At 45.3% G+C, this 19893-nt stretch overlaps 1 protein-coding gene across 1 annotated transcript; it reads right to left on the bottom strand.

Annotated features, from left to right (window-relative positions):
* Positions 1 to 5525: 5525 nt before the first annotated feature.
* Positions 5526 to 5955, bottom strand: LOC125536716 (protein transport protein Sec61 subunit gamma). The gene is made up of 2 exons (XM_048699959.1): positions 5772 to 5955; positions 5526 to 5686 (listed from the first exon to the last, which is right to left on the bottom strand). The coding sequence occupies exons 1-2, from the start codon at positions 5863 to 5865 to the stop codon at positions 5571 to 5573; spliced, it is 210 nt and encodes a 69-aa protein (XP_048555916.1). The 5' UTR covers positions 5866 to 5955; the 3' UTR covers positions 5526 to 5570.
* Positions 5956 to 19893: the final 13938 nt, after the last annotated feature.

Below are 19893 nucleotides of genomic sequence, written 5' to 3'. Positions count from 1 at the left end.
ACTCCAAGCAAAACACTTATCATGTGGTGAATAAAAATATAGCTCCAAGTAAAGTTACCGATGGAAGTAGACGAAAGAGGGGATGCCTTCCGGGGCATTCCCCAAGCTTTGGCTTTTTGGTGTCCTTAGATTATCTTGGGGTGCTATGGGCATCCCCAAGCTTAGGCTCTTGCCACTCCTTGTTCCATAATCCATCAAATCTTTTACCCAAAACTTGAAAACTTCACAACACAAAACTTAGCAGAAAATCTCGTGAGCTCCGTTAGCGAAACAAAACAAAACACCACTTCAAGGTAATGCAATTCCAACTTCTCTATGGTTTATAAACTATTTTACTAGCCATAGATTTATCAAAATAAGCAAACAACACACGAAAAATAGAATCTGTCAAAAACAGAACAGTCTGTAGTAATCTGTAACTAACACAAACTTCTGGAACTCCAAAAATTCAGCCAAAATTGGACGACCTATAAAATTTGTTTATTGATCAGCAGCAATCGGAATCAATATTTTATCACGTTCTGGTGATTTTTAACAATTATTTGCGTGAATAGAAAGGTTCTGGAATTTTCAGCAAGATCAAATAACTATCATCCAAGAAGATCCTATAGGTTTAACTTGGCACAAACACTAGTTAAAACATAAAAACAAATCTAACCAGAGGCTAGATCAAAGATTTATTTCTAAACAGAAGCAAAAAGCAAAAACTAAAAATAAAATTGGGTTGCCTCCCAACAAGCGCTATCGTTTAACGCCCCTATCTAGGCATAATAGCAATGATAGATCTAGGTATTGCCATCTTTGGTTGGCATTTCTTTAATGAGACATCTATCACCCTTAGGAGTTTCTTTCTTTTTATTAATTATCAAACTTCTAGGAACAAAATCGAAAAATTCATTTGTAGCAAATGGTTCCTTAATGATAGCAAAAAGATTGGGATGAATACTTATAGATTTGAGATCCGCAGTTTCCTTGCTAGAGGATTCACCCTTATTTTTAGGAACATACATAAGCTTGGAAATTTTAGTTGGAGGACTTGGAGTATTTTTTACGGAAGAAAAAGCGGTTCCCAAGTTGGTAATGATACCCTCAAGTTTATCGATTCTAGTGCAATCCTGATTTATTCTTTCATTAACTATGGGTTCCTTCTCCTTAATATTTTTCAAAGTGACTCCTACTTTAGATCCATATTGGGTAATTTGGTTGTGGATCTTTTTATCCAAATTTTCAATTAACTCCACGGTAGCAACTTTATTTTCAATAATTTAAAGTCTTTGCATTACATGCTCCAAATCTATCATAGCATTATAAGAATAAAAAATATGGCTACCCAAGAAATTCCCTCCGGTAATGGTATCAAGGATATATCTGTACCAAGGAGTAGCGCCTACGTAAAAATTGCGGAGAAGAACGGTGTAAGGTCATATTTATCCCTAAGTGTTTTGGTGATTGATGACAATGCATTTGCGGACTAATCGTGTGCCATGAGCTTTCCAGACTCTTCTCTGCTAGGCACAAGACATTTGGATGCCCCTCGAAGACTGACGAAGACGGCGTCTTTTCTACGTTTCCTTTTGGTGGATTTGAGTCGTAGGAAAGCCGTACTATTAAGAGGGGGTCCGCGTTGGAAAGGTTTGGGTGGAATCATCACGTACACGTCTCCTTGTATCCCCTCCTTTCTTCCTTGGAGCTTCCTACGTTTTTCTGCCTCAGATGTCTGGCTGCTTATGTGGTTGCGGTAGTACCGCTCCAGGAGCAACGGTAGTACCGTGGGCATCCACGGTAGTACCGCGCAGGCGCGCGGTAGTACAGCTGGTGCTCACGGTAGTACCGCTCCCCTGGAGCCGTACTACCGCTGCCCACCCGCTAGTGCCGCCCGGGTGCGGTAGTAGGAGCGGATGTAAAAAATTACATCCGCACCTCCACGGTACTACCGCTTTCACCGTGCGGTAGTACCGCGCTAGGCGGCCAGGCAGTAGTACCGCCCCTCGGCAGTACACTACAAGAAATATGTCAACTTATGACCACCACTATTGGTCACTGAATGGTCACAAATTTCCATTTATGACCTTTTTGTGACCAAAAACATAAGGTCAAAAGCTGGGCGTCGTAAACTGACTATAGCGACCTTTCTTCTGGAATGGTCGCAAACGTTTATGACGAAAATAAGTCCACTGTGGCGTTTTGGTCACTAGCAACCTCCCCAGGCCACGTAGGCATCCAGCGTGGCAATCTGACGTGGCACAAGATTCAGCCTGGTCCAATTCGATTTTCTACATGGGCCTAGCCCAACAATTCAGCCTATTTGTGTTTTTTCTATCTGTCAATTTTTGGTTGGGTTCATGGGCCAAGTCCAATATTGCAGCCTTTTTATTGTTGGGTTGTGGCCTTTTTGTCTAAACGAATTTAGTTTTTCTTTTTTCCCAAAAGAAGGGTCCACTAGTCAGATGGGTCCCAGTTGTCAGGTTCTATTAAAGTGGGACCCTTTTGGTAGCATCATATTATTCAGATTACAATTTGACAATTTGACAGAAATAAATAACCATGTTTAAATAAGAACAGACAGAAAACACAAGTAATATTTCAAATAACAACAGCGAGAATCAATCACAGTCATACACATATACTGGGCTCCTTCTGTCATGACACAGTTACAACACAGATGCAAATACAATCAGTCACACAGATATAGGGACAATCACAATGAGAATTGACAATCAGCACAAACTGGGCTCCTGCTCCAGTCAGATGAAACTGTATGCATGACTAACTACGCGACCATAGTCGACTAGGCTACCTTCGCTACACTAGGACATCAATAGAACTATCATCATGCCTTCGGCCGTCGCCCTGTTACATGAATCAGAAGAGAAGAATCAAAACACTGGAGCCAATATATTATGAACAGAACATTCAAAAAAAAGGACAAGTTCTTTAGAAAGATAACACAAATTCAGCTAATACAATGATTTTTGTCCCCAGATAGTTAAGATGATATACTCATTCATACAATGTGACGCAAGAAAATAGAGCACTTTACTCATAGCATGCAGAGTATCATTATTAAGTTCATAGGGTTTATAGTGCTTGGACTTATTAGAGTGGTAGCATATCATCATATACATCCGTATGTTGTAGCCCATTTGAAATGTCTAGAAAGACTTATATTTAGGAATGGAGAGAGTAGAATGTAGCATGCGATAAAACCAAAGGATTAGCCAACAATAAAAGAAGGCACTTAATTAGTTCATTACATTTAGTTAAAACTGCTTCTATGAAGCGCAGGACTAAACCATTTAGTTAACACAGCAAGAAGTGCCAAGGAGCATAGTATAGTACTGCACTAAAAGCACCAAGAATCTTCTGGACCAACAATAGAAACAACCAAGAAGCACTCATTTTTCAATTCATAGGGCTAAAAATATATTTATCAGAATGGCACTGAAATCAACCTCTTTATCTATCATCACAAGGTCAGTATGCTTGATAGGCCCATTATGAGTTGCCCTACGGTAATGCCGCAGATGAGACAGAGGACGCACACATTGCTGTAGACATTAGCAAGACAGGAACCAACAAAATGGTGCTTGCCATCTGCAAGGAGAAAGCAGAATACCAAAAAGGTTAGGAAAACAATATAGAATGATAAAACAAAGAAGAGATGCACCCACTCATTAGAGAAGTAGCATACCCAAAAAATGTGAAGCACAAATGGCCACCAAGAAAGCATATTGTTGTATACATTGACAAGATAGGAACCAACAAAATGCAACAGACTAAAACCAAACTTTATACAGCAGGGAATGATTTACAATAACCAAAAGATTTTGCACAACAAGCAGTAAATAGGTAGTAGATATTAACACCCATGACATAGGACCAGCATAAGAAAACAGCATTGGTGTAGAACAGGCATATAATCAGTGTAGTCAGCAAAAGATAGGGGGAAGAGAAATTGAAAAACCCAGAAAGAGCATTCATATATGAGGCACTAAGCTGTATGAACCAAAAGACTATTGACATCAGCTAGCAAAGAAATGGCAGTTGGCACCACACATATCGGACGACCACATGAAACAGATAGAACAGACTGGTCGACCATAGCTAACATGGTAAATAGAATAATGCACATATTGTAGAAGACACCACCAGCATGGATTCTAAGAAATGGATTGGAAGAGCTCAGGAAACACAATGTTCCTGGTGTGAGAATCAGTAGTACCATCTTCATTTTCAATCAGGATTTTCAAAGCCTTTTTGAGGTCACACGCGACACTGCTACATAAAGCTGGCCATGCGTGAACACAGGTGCATTAAAGTATAGATCAACACTGCATAACACGTGTCCTACAATATTTTGACTCCTACCTATTTTCTTATTTTACAAAAGCTTGCCATGCGTGTATAGATCAACTTTATATTGTGAATACATAAAGCTGGCCATGCGTGAACACAGGTGCATTAAAGAATGAAGAATACATCGACACATAGCACGAACCATGGACAAACATTGGTATGTAACCTGTCTACTCAGTAGGTGCCAATTTAGATGCACTGAATCGACACCAACTTGGGCGAACTGGTGGTATGTGCAAAAACAGCGAAACATTGCAAAAGCTCCTCTTTTCACAAATTGTGTGGTGAGGAACCAGCCTATGCCCCCAATTCGTCCTGCGGAGGCAACTAGCGGCAATGACTTACGCATGACCCCAGTTCCCCACAGCTGATTACCCTTGACTCATCTGAATTCTCCTAACAAGGTAGAAATTGGCAGGTCTATTTGGAGGAAAAAAGGATCTACTAAAATCTAGCTTACTAAATATTGGTCAGATCGCAGGACTGTGCGCGCACACCGCAAATCCAACAGATCACATCTTGAGACAACAGGACCCAAGTCTAACTAAACCGTGCAAACAAGAGGGAGACGGGATCGGAGGAGACACGTTCGCACCTAGCCGGAGCCGACGATGATGTTGTTGATGGGGATGAAGATGAGCTTGACGAAGAAGCCGACGAACCCCATGACGACGAACCCGATCATCGTCCGCGCCGCCACCTTGGTGAACTCTGCGCGCCCAATCAGCGTCAGATCTGGCGAAAGAGGAAATTTCAGGATAGTACTATCAAATCAAAACATTACTCATAAAGTAAAAACAACTTATTACTTGTGACAAACAATCCATTCAGAATGTCAATTTGTCTGGTCGCACTTGTCAGATAAATTACACTAAAACGAACTTAAAAGTCAAGAGTCAACCCCCAGTTCCCCACAGCTGACTACCCTGAATTCATCCCAATTCTCCTAACAAACTAGGAAATTAGCAGTAACCTAACTTATATACTAAATATTGCTCAGAGCAGGAATTTCCTAAGAAGATGTGCTAAAACCCAACATATTCAAAAGCCGAATGTCAACGGAACTCAATTTCGCAGGCCTGCAGCCGCAAAATCCCTGGGGGCAGGCGCGCACACCGCAGATCCAACAGATCACAGCACGAGACAACAGGAACCAAGTCTAACTAAACCGTGCAAGCAAGAGGGAGACGGGATCGGAGGAGACGCGTTCGCACCTAGCCGGAGCCGACGATGATGTTGTTGATGGGGATGAAGATGAGCTTGACGAAGAAGCCGACGAACCCCATGACGACGAACCCGATCGCCGTCCGTGCCGCCACCTTGGTGAACTCTGCGCGCCAAATCAGCGTCAGATCTGGACGGAAACAAACCGGATCCGAAACGAGGAGAGCGGGCGAGCTTGTGGCGGTCCTTACCCTTGCGGTCGGGCTTGTGGCAGCGCTTGACGAGGCGGACGCTGTCCTTGGCGAACTCGCGGAGGGGGTCCACCACGGAGTCGACGGCGTCCATGGCTGCTGCCGGCGGGAAGGCGAGATCTCCGAGCCGACGACGACGACGAGGTCGCGCGCGTGAGGGGAAGGGAGGGGGGAAGCCAACAGGCGAATGGTGTGCTGTTTGGATTTGTGCTCTGGATCTGCGAGGAGGGGAGGAGGAGGCCCGGCGGTGAGCTATGGTGGGAGGATGTGGTCTGAATCGGGGAGAAGGGGGCGGGGGCAACGGCGGCGGTGGGAATGGATCTCCTCGCCGCGGCGGGATGGGGAAGGAGGGGGCAGCGACGGGGGGCTGTCGTCGTTGGTCGTTGCAGGTCAAGAGCAGCGGCGCTTGGGGGGAGGCCGGTGGCGGGGTAGGAGTTGGGACGGCGGAGAGGGAGGTCTGGGTCGGGGAGAGGGAGGAGGCGCCGCATGGGTCGGGGGGAGGGAGAGGGAGGGGAGTGTGCTGCACGATGCTAGGGTTTGGTTGGCCAGCGTGCGTTTAGGAGACATTGGATATGTATGGTGTGGATGGCTCAGATCGGCTTAGGGGGGTGATCCGTGGGAAGGGAGGTTCTGCCTTCTGATTGGTCCAAGAAATGTGTCATTTTGAAACAGGCATAAAAAATTCAAAAAAATCAAAAAAAATGCAAAACCTTCGCGTTGTGTCATCATATGTGGCCAAGTTCCTAGGAAAAATAACAAACTTGTAATACGACAATTATTATAAAAAAAGTGTTCTCAGAAACGAGCTATCACGTGTGGAGATCAATGGCTTTCAAGCCAAATGATCACTCTTATGGCCACATTCATGGCATAGTTTGTTCAAATGATCTCATATTGTGCACAAGGGTGCATATTGGAATGACAAACAATGTTGCTTAAGGAACTTTTCATTTTCTTTGGACGAAAAATTCATTTTCCATTTTTCGAGTGCCCGAAAAGAGATCTTTTTGTGAAGGGCCTACCATATATTAGTTGCAAAATTGTACCAAGTCAATTTTGTAAAATACTAGGACATATTTACTGCACAATTGACCAAATGGTTGGGTGTCAGAAGTTTTGATCCACCTCCCGTGAAAAAGACAAATTTCCGCCGATTCAGCTGGAAGCGGGTCAAATTTGAACTGCAGCTGCCTCATAGTTTGCTATTTATTTTTTCCAAAAATCATTTCTAGGTACATAAGTATCTATTTAATCACAGAAACACCAACAAAATTCCAAGATTCAACCACTAGCTAGGAACGGTCATTCCCGCCGTTTTGACCGCATTTTGAAACGGGCATAAAAAATTCAAAAAAATTAAAAAATTGGGAAACCTTCGCATTGTGTCATCATATGTGGCCAAGCTCCTAGGAAAAATAACAAACTTGTAATATGGCAATTATTTTAAAAAAGTGTTCTCAGAAACGAGCTATCACGTGTGGAGATCAATGGCTTTCAAGCCAAATGATCAATCTTATGGCCACATTCATGGCATAGTTTGTTCAAATGATCTCATATTATGCACAAGGGTGCATATTGGAATGGCAAACAATGTTGCCTAAGTAAGTTTTCATTTTCGTTGGACGAAAAAACCATTTTCCATTTTTCGAGTGCCTAAAAGGAGGTTTTTTTGTGAAGGAACTACCAAATAATTGTTGCAAAAATGGACCAAATCAATTTTATAAAATACTAGGCCATGTTTAATGCACAATTGACCAAATGTTTGGGTGTAAAAAGTTTTGATCCACCTCTCATGAAAAAGACAAATTTCCGCTGATTCAGTTGGAAGCGGGTCAAATTTGAACTGTAGCTGCCTTGTAGTTTGCTATTTATTTTTTCCAAAAATCATTTCTAGGTACATAAGTATCTATTTAATCATAGAAACACCAAAAAAATTCCAAGATTCAACCACTAGCTAGGAACGGTCATTCCCGCCGTTTTGACCGCATTTTGAAACGGGCATAAAAAATTCAAAAAAATCAAAAAATTTGGAAACCTTCGCATTGTGTCATTATATGTGGCCAAGTTCCTAGGAAAAATAACAAACTTGTAATACGACAATTATTTTAAAAAAGTGTTCTCAGAAACGAGCTATCACGTGTGGAGATCAATGGCTTTCAAGCCAAATGATCAATCTTATGGCCACATACATGGCATAGTTTGTTCAAATGATCTCATATTGTGCACAAGGGTGCATATTGGAATGGCAAACAATGTTGCCTAAGGAAGTTTTCATTTTCGTTGGACGAAAAAACCATTTTCCATTTTTCGAGTGCCCGAAAGGAGGTTTTTTTTGTGAAGGAACTACCAAATAATTGTTGCAAAATTGGACCAAATCATTTTTATAAAATACTAGGCCATATTTAATGCACAATTGACAAAATGGTTGGGTGTAAATTTTTTTGATCCACCTCTCATGAAAAAGACAAATTTCCGCCGATTCAGCTGGAAGCGGGTCAAATTTGAACTGCAGCTGCCTCATAGTTTGCTATTTATTTTTTCCAAAAATCATTTCTAGTTACATAAGGACCTATTTAATCATAAATACATGGTTTGGTGGCGATACGTCGAGGTTTGGGCGGTGGCCGAGGGCCCCAACTCTAGAGCGCGTAAACTCGCATGCCCGTCGCGTGGTCACCGCGTGACCATAATGTTGCCATGTGTTCTGGGCGGCCTAGGCATGTCTAGTGGGTTGGGCACTCCCCAGGTTGGTGCTAGGAAGAAAATTACAATATAAGATTCTCATGAGGAGACCGATCGATGCTCAAACATGAATTAGCAGCCAAGTGTTTGATTAGCGGTACGGGAAATGCACATGGCCAATGGGCGTGAGTTTTGGCTGAGGATGATCATCTACTAAGGAGAATGTCTTCACAAATTTTGATCTCAAAAGGAGGATCCTAGGTGGTACTTGCTTTGCAAAGTACCAGGCTGGACAAAAATATGAATGTTGAAGCTGGGCTCAAAATAATGAATGGAGTGATCTGAAATTTTGTGGAGGATGGTTATTTGGGCATAGGAAAGCACTGTAGCAAATTGATACCATTTGGACATGCCAAAGTAGTACTTCCTTCACAATGCTCTTCTATGGACAGAAACTTGGGAAAACTAGTGAGAGAGATTGGATGAATGAAATGAGCTCAAAATTGGTGCAGGTAAGTTACTTAGGTATGGTCATGCGCTGGTAAATTTTCAGATCATTTGGGTAAGCCTTCTCTCGAGGTAGAAACTTTGGAAATTTCTCGAGAAAGATTTACTAGGAAAATTGAGCTGAATATTATCATGTGGCAATGATTTGGGTATGGAAGAGTGCCCGAAAAGTTTGAGGGTAATAGGAGGGGTCTATATAACACTTGCTTTGCAACGTGCCAATTTGGCCATAAAATATAAATTGAACCTGGGCTCACATAGATGATTTGACTGAGCTGCAATTTGGAGGAGGGTGATAATTTGGGCATATGAAGGAACTGTATAAATTTCATGTCATTTAGAGATATAAAAAAGGTACTTCCTTCACAATGCTTCTAGGTGGACAAAAACTTTGGAAATTTGCCGAAGAAGATTTGCTAGGCAAATGGAGCTGAATTTTGTCATGCGGTAATAATTTGGATAGGAAAGAGTGCCCAAAAATTCCGAGGGCAATCAAGAATATATAAATAGCACGTCCTTCATAAAGTGTTGTTGTGAACAGAATAGGAAAATGAATATTGTTGAATTAGTTTTGAACTAGGCAAGGAAGGATTTTTACATATTTGATGAAGATATGCCCCAAAGAATTTATGAGATTTTTTTGGGAATTTTGGGAATGATAGAAATATAGGTTGCTTCACAACCTAGGGCAAAAACTGCCACATGGACATGACACATAGGCAAAACTGATGAGATGGTGCCTAGTCATCAGAACCCACCACAATCTACAAGGCTATGACCATCTATATTGGTCATTAACAACTAGAAATAAGGCAGTGGACTAGCACTGTTTGCTTTGTGACCATTTCGTGTAAGGAAATTACGACCTTTTTGACCAAAATGGTCGCAATGGTTTAGGGTTTGGAGCCCCCTGGACAGCTTTTGACCAATTGGTCTAAAATGGTCATAAATTTATGACCAATTCTTCGAGGGTCACTGACAGAAGGTCATAAGTTGACATATTTCTTGTAGTGGTACTACTGTGTCGAGTTTTTTCTACTTCCGTTCTTTTGCGGAAGTATGCACGGAAGTTCCCTTTCCTCATATCGGACTTTTGCCTCACGGTAGTACCGCGCTGTGGGTGTGTTAGTACCGCACTACCGTGCGGTAGTACCGCTTGGTTGCAAGCAGTACTACCGCGCGGCCTTGCGGTAGTACCGCTGGCCATGCGCGGTAGTACCGCTGGCCGCGGGCTGGTAGGTGGGTAACGGTTGGATCTTTTCTCCACACTATATAAAGGGCCCCGTTGACTTACCTCTTCCACCATTAATGCTCCATTATTGCTCCAAGCTCCATTTTCGCCCGATCTCACTCCCTAGCCAACCAAACTTGTTGATTTGCTTGGGAGTGGTTGAGAAGGCCCCGATCTACACTTCCACCGAGAGATATTTGATTCCCCCTACTAATCCCTTGCGGATCTTGTTACTCTTGGGTGTTTGAGCATCCTAGACGGTTGAGGTCACTGCGAAGCCATAGTCCATTGTGGTGAAGCTTCGTGGTGTCGTTGGGAGCCTCCAATTAAGTTGTGGAGATTGCCCCAACCTCGTTTGCTGTTTGTAAAGGTTCGGTCGCCGCTCCAAGGGCACCAATAGTGGAATCACGGCATCTCGCATTGTGTGAGGGCGTGAGGAGGATATACGGTGGCCCTAGTGGCTTCTTGGGGAGCATTGTGCCTCCACACCGCTCCAACGGAGACGTACTTCCTCTCAAAGGGAAGGAACTTCGGCAACACATCCTCGTCTCCACTGTCTCCACTTTTGGTTATCTCGTGCCTTTACTTGTGTAGCTTATTTGTTTCATATATCTTGCTTGCTTGTGTTCCTATTCGTGTTGCATCATATAGGTTGCTCATCTAGTTGCATATCTAGACAACCTATTTTGATGCAAAGTTTAAATTGCTAAAGAAAAGCTAAAAATTGTTAGTTGCCTATTCACCCCCCCTCTAGTCAACCATATCGATCCTTTCAATTGGTATCAGAGCCTCGTATCTTTATTAAGGACTTTACCGTCCAAAGAGTATGGTTGATACCGTAGACGGAGCGGAGGAACACTCCGGTGTGAATCCTATCTCGTCTACGGGCGATGGGGGAACTTCGGTCTCTCGTGAGGAGTTCAATGTAGCCTTGGAGACATTGAAAACCTCCATGACGACCGAAGTTGAAAGCATGTTTACTAAATTTCTTGAGGGGCTTAAACTCTCCACCGCACCGTTGAAAGTGGGGGATCCCGCCAACAAGGTGTCGGATGCTATCCCCGACAAGGGGGAAGCTAGTAGTGAAAAGGCTCCTTCTTCTAGTGGCAAGAATGGCACCGGCATCTTTGCCCATGTGGAACCACCACTTGTTTATGGTGGACCGGTTCCTTCTACTCATTTGAATCATGCCGGTCCTCCTCCTAAGATTGTGAAAAATGAGGATTTTGATTCTTGGGTTTACCGCTTTAAACGTCATTTAAATCATGTGAACACTAACCTTTGGAGAATCATTGAAGAAGGTTTCTACCCACATGATCCAAGCAACTTCACTCCTCGAGAAGCCGCGGACAATCAATTCAATGAGAATGCTCTCTTCATCATTCAAGATGCAATTCCACCCAAAGACCTACCTCATCTTCGTCCCTTCTCCTTGGCCAAAGATGCATGGCATTGTGTCGTGTCTCTCTACCGGGGAAGCTCAAGCATTCAATGCTCCAACTATGAAGTGGTACAAGATGAGGCCGATGAGTTTGCAATGAAGGAAGATGAAGAACCTCATGAGCTTTATCGGAGAGTCACCAAACTCGCGGTCTCACTACGAGATCACGGGAGCAAGGACACGGATGACAATTAAATCAAGCGCAAATTCCTCAAGGCAATGATGCCCTACCACAAGGCCATGTCCTCCGTCATCCGCCAAAGACCGGACTTCCACACTTTGACCTCAAGCGAGGTGTTGGATGAGTTTGTGGCCATGAACATTTTGGACAAGACCGCCGACAATGCGGTGCTCCGTTCTCAACGGGCAAAGAAGCCTAACCTTGCTTTGAAGGCCAAGCTCACCATGGAAGAAGAACAAGAGGAAGAAGAGGAGAGCAACCCCGAAGATACAAAGTATGCATATCATGAACACATGGCACTTGCTTCAAGGCAATTTTGGAGCAAGAAAAACTCGAGGCCCAACTTTAGCAAAAACAACTCGAGTGGCACAAGGGGCAAGCAACGTGTAAGGACTTGCTACAATTGCGGCAACGTGAGTCATTTTGTTGCGGAATGCCCGTATGAGAAGAGGGAAGACAATGGTGGCAAACTCATCCGAAAGGACAAGGACAAGTCGTTCCCCAACAAGAACAACTTCACCAAGAAGACTCCTCCCAAGGCCTTGGTTGTGCAAGAAGAGTACAATGAGGATGATGACGATGATGAAGATGATGAGTCGGTTGCCATGGCCTCCGTTGCCATTGCAACAACGTCACGAGTGTCTCTCTTCGACTCACCCAACGAGAGCATCAACGCCAAGTGCCTCATGGCTAAAGCCACCAACAAGGTAACCTCCAACATCAAAACTACCATCATTAATCATCCTTCCCCATCGGATAGCATTAATGAAGTTGAGGGAGCTAATGTGGAGGCTAACGAGTTTGAGGCCTTTATGGGCAAACTCAAGGGAAAATCCAAGAAGCACTTTGTTGCTCTCTTGGAACAACTTGGTGAGGCCAATGACATGATCGAGGCTCACGAAGACACCATCTCGAAGATGGAAGGGCATAGTCGTGACTATGCCGATGAGATTTCGGATCTTTCCAATGCTCTTGAGGAAGAGCGTGGTCTTCATTTGGCTCTTGAGGAGTCACACAACGTTGATCATGCTAAGTTAGAGAAAGATTATGATCATGCCCTCGTTGTTTCTCGTGTGCTAAATTCCGAGAAGGCCAAACTTGGGGTTGATCTTGCTAAACTCAAAGAGGAGTTTGATATACTTGACAAGGCCCACAAGGCCTTGAAGGGTACTCACGCTAGTCTCAAGGAGTCTCATGATCAACTCCAAGTGAAGCTAACTATGGAGAAAGCAACTTTTCCTCATATGGTTTTGTTTGATAATGCAAATGCTACTAACCCGTGTTGTGAGCATATGCATCTTGTTGAAGAAAATGCTAAGTTGAAGGCGCAACTTGAGAGAGGTCTTGCGACGTGCATACAAGGCAAGAAGAACCTCAACGATCTCTTGATCAACCAAAAGGGAGGTGTGGCGAAGGAAGGGGTTGGGTACGTTCCCGACTCCAAGAACAAGAAGAAGAATGACAAGACCAAATGACCTCCTCCCCTCATGCAAACCTTTGTGAGGGCGGGAGAGAGTGTCCATGAGGAGAAGAAGAAGAACAAAGTCAAGAAGGGCAATGTCTCCTCTCCCAACAAAGCCGGTGATTTTAATCCTTCTTATGTGTTATGCCGAGCTAGTGATGGGCATGTTTATGCCAAATTTGTTGGTTCTCTTCATGAGCACATTGAATGGTCTATTTGGGTTCCTAAGACCCTTGTTACTAACATCAAAGGACCCATTACAAAATGGGTACCTAAAACCAAGCATTGATCTCTTGTAGGTGTTTGCTTCCGGTGGTGGATCATGGTTGCTCGATAGCGGAGCTACAAATCATATGACCGGAAGCAAGGACTTGGTGGTGGACGTGCACAAGGCTCCATCTATGCCCACCAATGTCGAGTGGGGTGACGCCTCTTCTTCTAAGGTATTGGGACTTGGCAAGGTTGTCATCTCTCATGATCTCACGATCGAGAAGGTCATGCTTGTTGAGTCCCTTGCATACAATTTACTTTCCGTTCGTCAACTTGCAATCATGGGCTTTGCCACATTCTTTGATATCGATACCGTGGCCCTCTTGTGGAGCAAGACTCTTAAAGTAGCCTTTGTTGGGCATGTCGAGAACGGTCTATATGTGATTAACTTTTTGGAGCGACCCACTAAGACCGCGACATGCCTAATGGCTAAAGTTGATGTAGGATGGCTTTGGCATCGCCGTTTAGCCCATGTCAATATGAGATCTTTGCAAAGTCTCCTAAAGGGGGACCATGTCCGTGGACTAACGAATGTTAGTTTTGCTAAAGATCGTGCTTGCAGTGCCTGTATCGAAGGAAAGCTACATGAGAAGGCTCACCCTCCCACGACTATCATTTATTCAAAGAGGCCTTTGGAGATCCTTCACATGGATCTCTTTGGGCCTCCATCCTTCGATAGTCTTGGGGGTAGGAAGTATTGCTTGGTGATTGTGGATGACTACTCAAGGTACACGTGGGTGTATTTCTTCAAGAGGAAGAGCGAGACCCAACAAACCGTCATTGACTTTGCAAATGAAGCACAACGTCAACACAATGCAAAGATCTTGACAATAAGAAGTGACAACGGCACCGAGTTCAAGAACTACACCTTGGATGAATTTCTTAGTGATGAGGGAATCAAGCATCAATATTCCGCACCATACACCCCTCAACAAAACGGTGTTGCGGAGAGAAAGAACCGGACGTTGATGGATGCGGCAAGGACTATGATGGCGGAGTTCAAGTCTCCGTACAACTTTTGGGCCGAAGCCATCAACACCGCGTGTCATGCATCCAATCGGCTCTACCTCCGCAAGGGCTTGAACAAGACTCCATATGAGATACTCACCGGTAACAAGCCCAACCTCAAGTACTTCCGGGTATTCGGGTGTAAGTGTTTCATTCTCAAGACAGGTGTTCGGTTGTCTAAATTTGAGGCTAGAGCTTATGCGGGCATATTCGTTGGTTATGCTACAAACTCTCATGCTTACCGTGTCCTCAATAAATCCACGGGACTTATTGAGGAGACGTGTAACGTGGAGTTTGATGAGAATAACGGCTCCCAAGTGGAGCAAAGTGGCACTTCTGATGTAGGTGATGAAATTCCTCCTCAAGCCATAAGAAGAATGGGTGTTGGTTTCATCCTACCCATTGAGGAACCCCTTGCGGCCGAAGGAGAAGGACAATGCTCCACTCTAGTGGAGCCATCACCAACCCAAGGCCCACACGCTTCCGAAGAACAAAGTGAAGGCCCTCAACCCCATGAACAAGACCAAGGGCAAGATCATACTCAAGACGGTGTTGACACACCGAGTGATGCCCAAGGTCAAGTTCTCTCCCCCGAGCAAGTTCAAGACCAAGAACAAGTTCATGACGACGCTCAAGATGATCAAGTAAATGCTCCTCAACTCACCACCGAGGAGGAATTAGAGCGTCGTGCCGCCAAGGTTGCTTCCAAGCTCTCCACCAAGGATCATCTCATGACGAATGTGCTTGGAAGCTTAAGAAAGGGGGTAAGCACTCGTAGATAATTAGCAAATTATTGTGAGCATCACGCGTTTGTCTCTTGTGTGGAACCTCTCAAGGTCTATGAGGCGCTAGAAGATCCGCATTGGCTCAATGCCATGCATGAAGAACTCAACAACTTCGAGCGCAACAAAGTGTGGAGATTGGTGCCAAGGCCAACGGGGAACCACAGTGTCATTGGAACCAAGTGGATATTCAAGAACAAGCAAGATGCCCATGGGATTATCATTCGCAACAAGGCTCGTTTGGTAGCACAAGGCTACTCCCAAGTCGAGGGTATCGACTACGGTGAAACCTTTGCTCCCGTCGCTCGTCTTGAATCCATTCGCATGTTGATTGCATATGCTTCTCATCATAACTTTAAGTTACATCAAATGGATGTGAAGAGTGCTTTTCTTAATGGTCCCATTAATGAATTGGTGTACGTCAAGCAACCCCCCGGGTTCGAGGATCCCTACTTTCCCGATCATGTGTATCAACTCGATAAGGCACTCTATGGCCTTAAACAAGCCCCACGTGCGTGGTATGACCACCTTACCGAGTTGTTACAAGACCGTGGGTTTGAAGTTGGGATAATCGACCCCACTCTTTTTACTAAGAAGGTTAAAGGGGAGTTGTTTGTGTGCCAATTATATGTTGATGATATTATCTTTGGTCTCCTAACAAAGCTTTCAATGAGGAATTTGCCGCTCTCATGACCTCAAAGTTCGAGATGTCTTCCCTAACTTCTTTCTCGGGTTCAAAGTGAAGCAAAGAAGAGAAGGAACCTTCATCAATCAATCCAAATACACTCAAGACATGCTCAAGAGATTCAAGCTAAGTGACGTCAAGCCGGCTTCCACTCCAATGCCCACCAAGTGCCAACTTGACTTAGATCCCAATGGTAAAGTGGTGGATCAAAAGGTATATTGTTCCATGATTGGATCCTTGCTTTACCTTTGTGCATCTAGACCGAACATCATGTTGAGTGTGGGAATTTGTGCACGGTTTCAAGCCGCACCTAAGGAAAGTCACTATGTGGCGGTCAAACGAATCTTTCGATATTTGGCTCATACCCCAAACTTTGGCTTATGGTACCCAAGAGGATCAAACTTCAAGCTTGTAGGGTACTCGGATTCCGATTGGGCGGGAGACAAAGTGGATAGGAAGTCCACCTCCGGAGGGTGCCAATTCCTTGGTTGCTCTTTGGTAAGTTGGTCTTCCAAAAAGCAAAGTTGTGTGTCTCTCTATTCCACCGAAGCGGAGTATGTTGCGGCCGGTAGTTGTTGTGCACAACTCTTATGGATGAGGCAAACTTTAAAGGGTTATGGTGTCACTTGTGACAAAGTGCCTCTTTGGTGTGACAATGAAAGTGCCATCAAGATCTCTCTCAACCCGGTGCAACACTTCAAGACGAAGCATATTGAGATCCGGTATCACTTCATCCGGGATCACATTAGGCGAGGAGAGATTGAGCTCAACTACGTCAACACTCATGATAACCTTGCAGATATCTTCATGAAGCCCTTGGATGAAGCAAGATTTCGCGAGTTAAGGCATGAGCTAAATATCATTGATTCGAGCAATGTTGCTTGAACCCTTGCACACCCCACTGCACGCAACTTGTTGTCTTGTTTAGATGTAGGCATGAACATAGGGGGAGTGATGTTCTCTCAATGAACTCTCCCTCCCCCCATTATGCATAAATCAATCGAGTCTTTCACATTAGCCATGTTTGATGGTGCTTGTGCTTCAAAGACGAGTTTTGGTCATGGACCCAAGGATAATTCTTCGCGGTGCCATACCAATTGACTCAAACATAGGTGGCTACGGCCACCGCCCTCTCTTTTGGAGAGGTGGTGTCTCGTGTTTGGTTCGTTTGTCGTTTGCCCTTCTGGTTTTGTGTGTTGCGTGGTCTTGTGGTGTGGTGTTGGCTCGGAGTAGTTTGTGCAAAGATCCTGTCTTTTTCGTGCTCGAAACGTGCATTCTCTTGAGCCCACGGCACTACCGCGTCTGGGCGCGGTACTACCGCTTGGGAGGCACGGTACTACCGCACCCAGCACGGTACTACCGCACCTTGCGGTACTACCGTGTCTGGGCACGGTACTACCGCACCGTCAAGGGCGCGTGGGGAGGTTATGACTCGGGCAGGGGAGTTCCAACTCCCCATACCCATTCATTGTCTCTCTCTCTCCACGTCTCTCCCTCTTAAGAACGGCGCTGGAGGCCCTCGCCGGATCTTCGTCTCCGGCCACTCTCCTCGGATTCCGACCGGTGGGATCGTTCCCCACCACTTCCTCTTGCCATGGACCAAGGTTTTTCCCCAAATCCCTCTTTTTCTTGGCTGTTCTCTTGCTTCTAGGCTTTTGGGGAGAAACTTGTTGTTCTTGAGATTTTAGGCCAAATCTTTGCAAGAGTAGGATGTAGGAGAGTCGTGATGCGTAGGAAACATACTTGATATGCTGTCTTGTGGTAGCTTTGTCCAACCGTAGTACCGCCGTGATTTCGCGGGCTATCTCAGATTTGAACCGTCTCAGATCTGACACGGTGCGGTACTACCATGCCCGATGTGCGATACTACTGCGTGCGCGGTACTACCGCCCGTCAGGCGCGGTACTACCGTTCCGCAGGCGCGGTACTACCGCGCCGGCCGTACTACCGTAGGGTTCAAAACTCTCTCTAGGCATGTATCATGTGTGCTTTCTACTTGTTTCACTTGTCTTTGTTGTGATCTTTGCATTAATCTCTCTTGGCTTTTGTGGGTGTTTTTGCGTTCTGTGTCTCAGGTGGTGGCTCTTGTCGTTCCAATCCCAGTCGTGACACTAGCTCCAAGCGTCTGCGCAACCCCCAAGATGAAGCCCCAGAGGGCTCCAATGCCCCCAAGCGCAATTTCAAGACCACTGCCAGCAAGCTCAAGGAACCGGCTAAGGCCATGGACGAGATCTCCACCACTGAGTATGTCGAGCGCCGGAAGATCAATCGCTATGTGAATCCTCGGGCTACCCTCAAAGGCACCGAGATGTTCTGGACCAAGCAACAGGTTCTCATCTATCTGGATGTGATCAAGAACAAGCAGAACACCTTTGTGGATGTCAAGTGGATTGATATGCATCACCTGCGGAAAGACAAGTTTCGTGACTATTTTGGAGAGGCTCTGGACTTGGTGGAGCAGTTTGCTATTGAGCCGGTGATCTCCTTTCACCTTGACTATGACCCTGAGCTTATCTGTCAGTTCTTTGCCTCAGTGTACTTTCATCCCGGGGTGGAGCGGAGGATGACTTGGATGACCAATGGCCGTCAGCTGTCTGCTACATGGAAAGAGTTCATGGATCTGCTGCACATTCCTGATGACGGGCTCCACACCCCAGTTGGTGTCCGTCCCCATGCCAACTCTGAGTCTGCCAACAAGAACCTGCTTCAGCCCTTCCTTGTTGAGAAGGTACTCCCCAATGGAAAGTCTACTTGGGTGTTGAACTCTTTTCTGGATATCATGCATCGCATCTTCCACAACACTCTGTTCCCACGCATTGGCGACAAGGACAAGGTTCATGCATATCTAGTGGACATGTTGCTCTTGTGTGCAGAGGCACGTTCTTCTCAGACTCAGCCACTTGATGTCTCTCACATCATGTGGTGTGAGCTTCGGTTTGCAGTGTTCACTCGCAAGGTTCCTATTTATGGACCGTACCTGTTTCTGCTGCTCTCTACCACTTGGGAGAAGACGTATCCAGGTGATGAGTTCCTTGCTCCAGACTGGATCCGCCATGAGTCCATCTGCCTCTGCGTCAAGCCCAACTGGGCCAACACCACTACTCGTGCTGAGGCATCTTCTGCTAGGAGGGCTGCTGGTCAGGGGGAGGCTGCTGAGGACCATGCTGAGGACCGTGCTGAGGACTGTGCTGCTGAGGACCGTGCTGCCAGGTTCACCACTTCTTCCTCTGAGTCATCATGGGCCAAGAAGCTGAAGGACAAGATGAAGACTCTCTTCTGCATGCAGGCGAAGGGACAGTACAGGGCTCACGTGTCTGACAAGGAGAGTCGCCGCCGTGACAAGAAAGTGATGAGGCTCTTTGGCGAGGATGTGTCTGGCGGGTTTGAGGACGTCATCACTCCTGAGGCTGCCTGGATGTCTAAGCAGGGCTACAAGTGGACCAGTTCAGAGGATGACATGGAGGAGAATATCCCCACCGCCGAGTCTGACGAGGAGCACCAGGAGCAGTGGGACGACTTCTCTGCTTGAGCTACCACTTGTGTTGTAGGTGTCCTCTCTGCCTTTTTGGCGTCTCGATGCCAAAGGGGGAGAGAGTGTAGGGATTTGCGTGTGTCGTGCTTGGTGTGTTTGTGGTGTGTTTGTTTGGACCTCGTTTGCCTCGTTTGCCTCGTTTGCTTTTGTTTGGTTTGTGTCTTCGAGACCTATCCTCCATATGGTGTAAGACATATGCACTCTATCTATCTATCTATCTATCTATCTTAGTTAACTTATGTTTGGTATATCTTGTCTAGTGATAGATATGCTTTGTCTCTATAATATAGGGGGAGCTGTGATCCTAGTATTCGTGTGCCGTGCAGTCCAAAGCACTCATC

This window comes from Triticum urartu, chromosome 1 (genome assembly GCF_003073215.2).
Source record: "Triticum urartu cultivar G1812 chromosome 1, Tu2.1, whole genome shotgun sequence".
In the NCBI taxonomy this organism is placed as follows: Eukaryota; Viridiplantae; Streptophyta; class Magnoliopsida; order Poales; family Poaceae; genus Triticum; species Triticum urartu.
The sequence above is the reverse complement of the archived record's forward strand: the minus strand, read 5'-3'. Positions and strand labels throughout refer to the sequence as shown.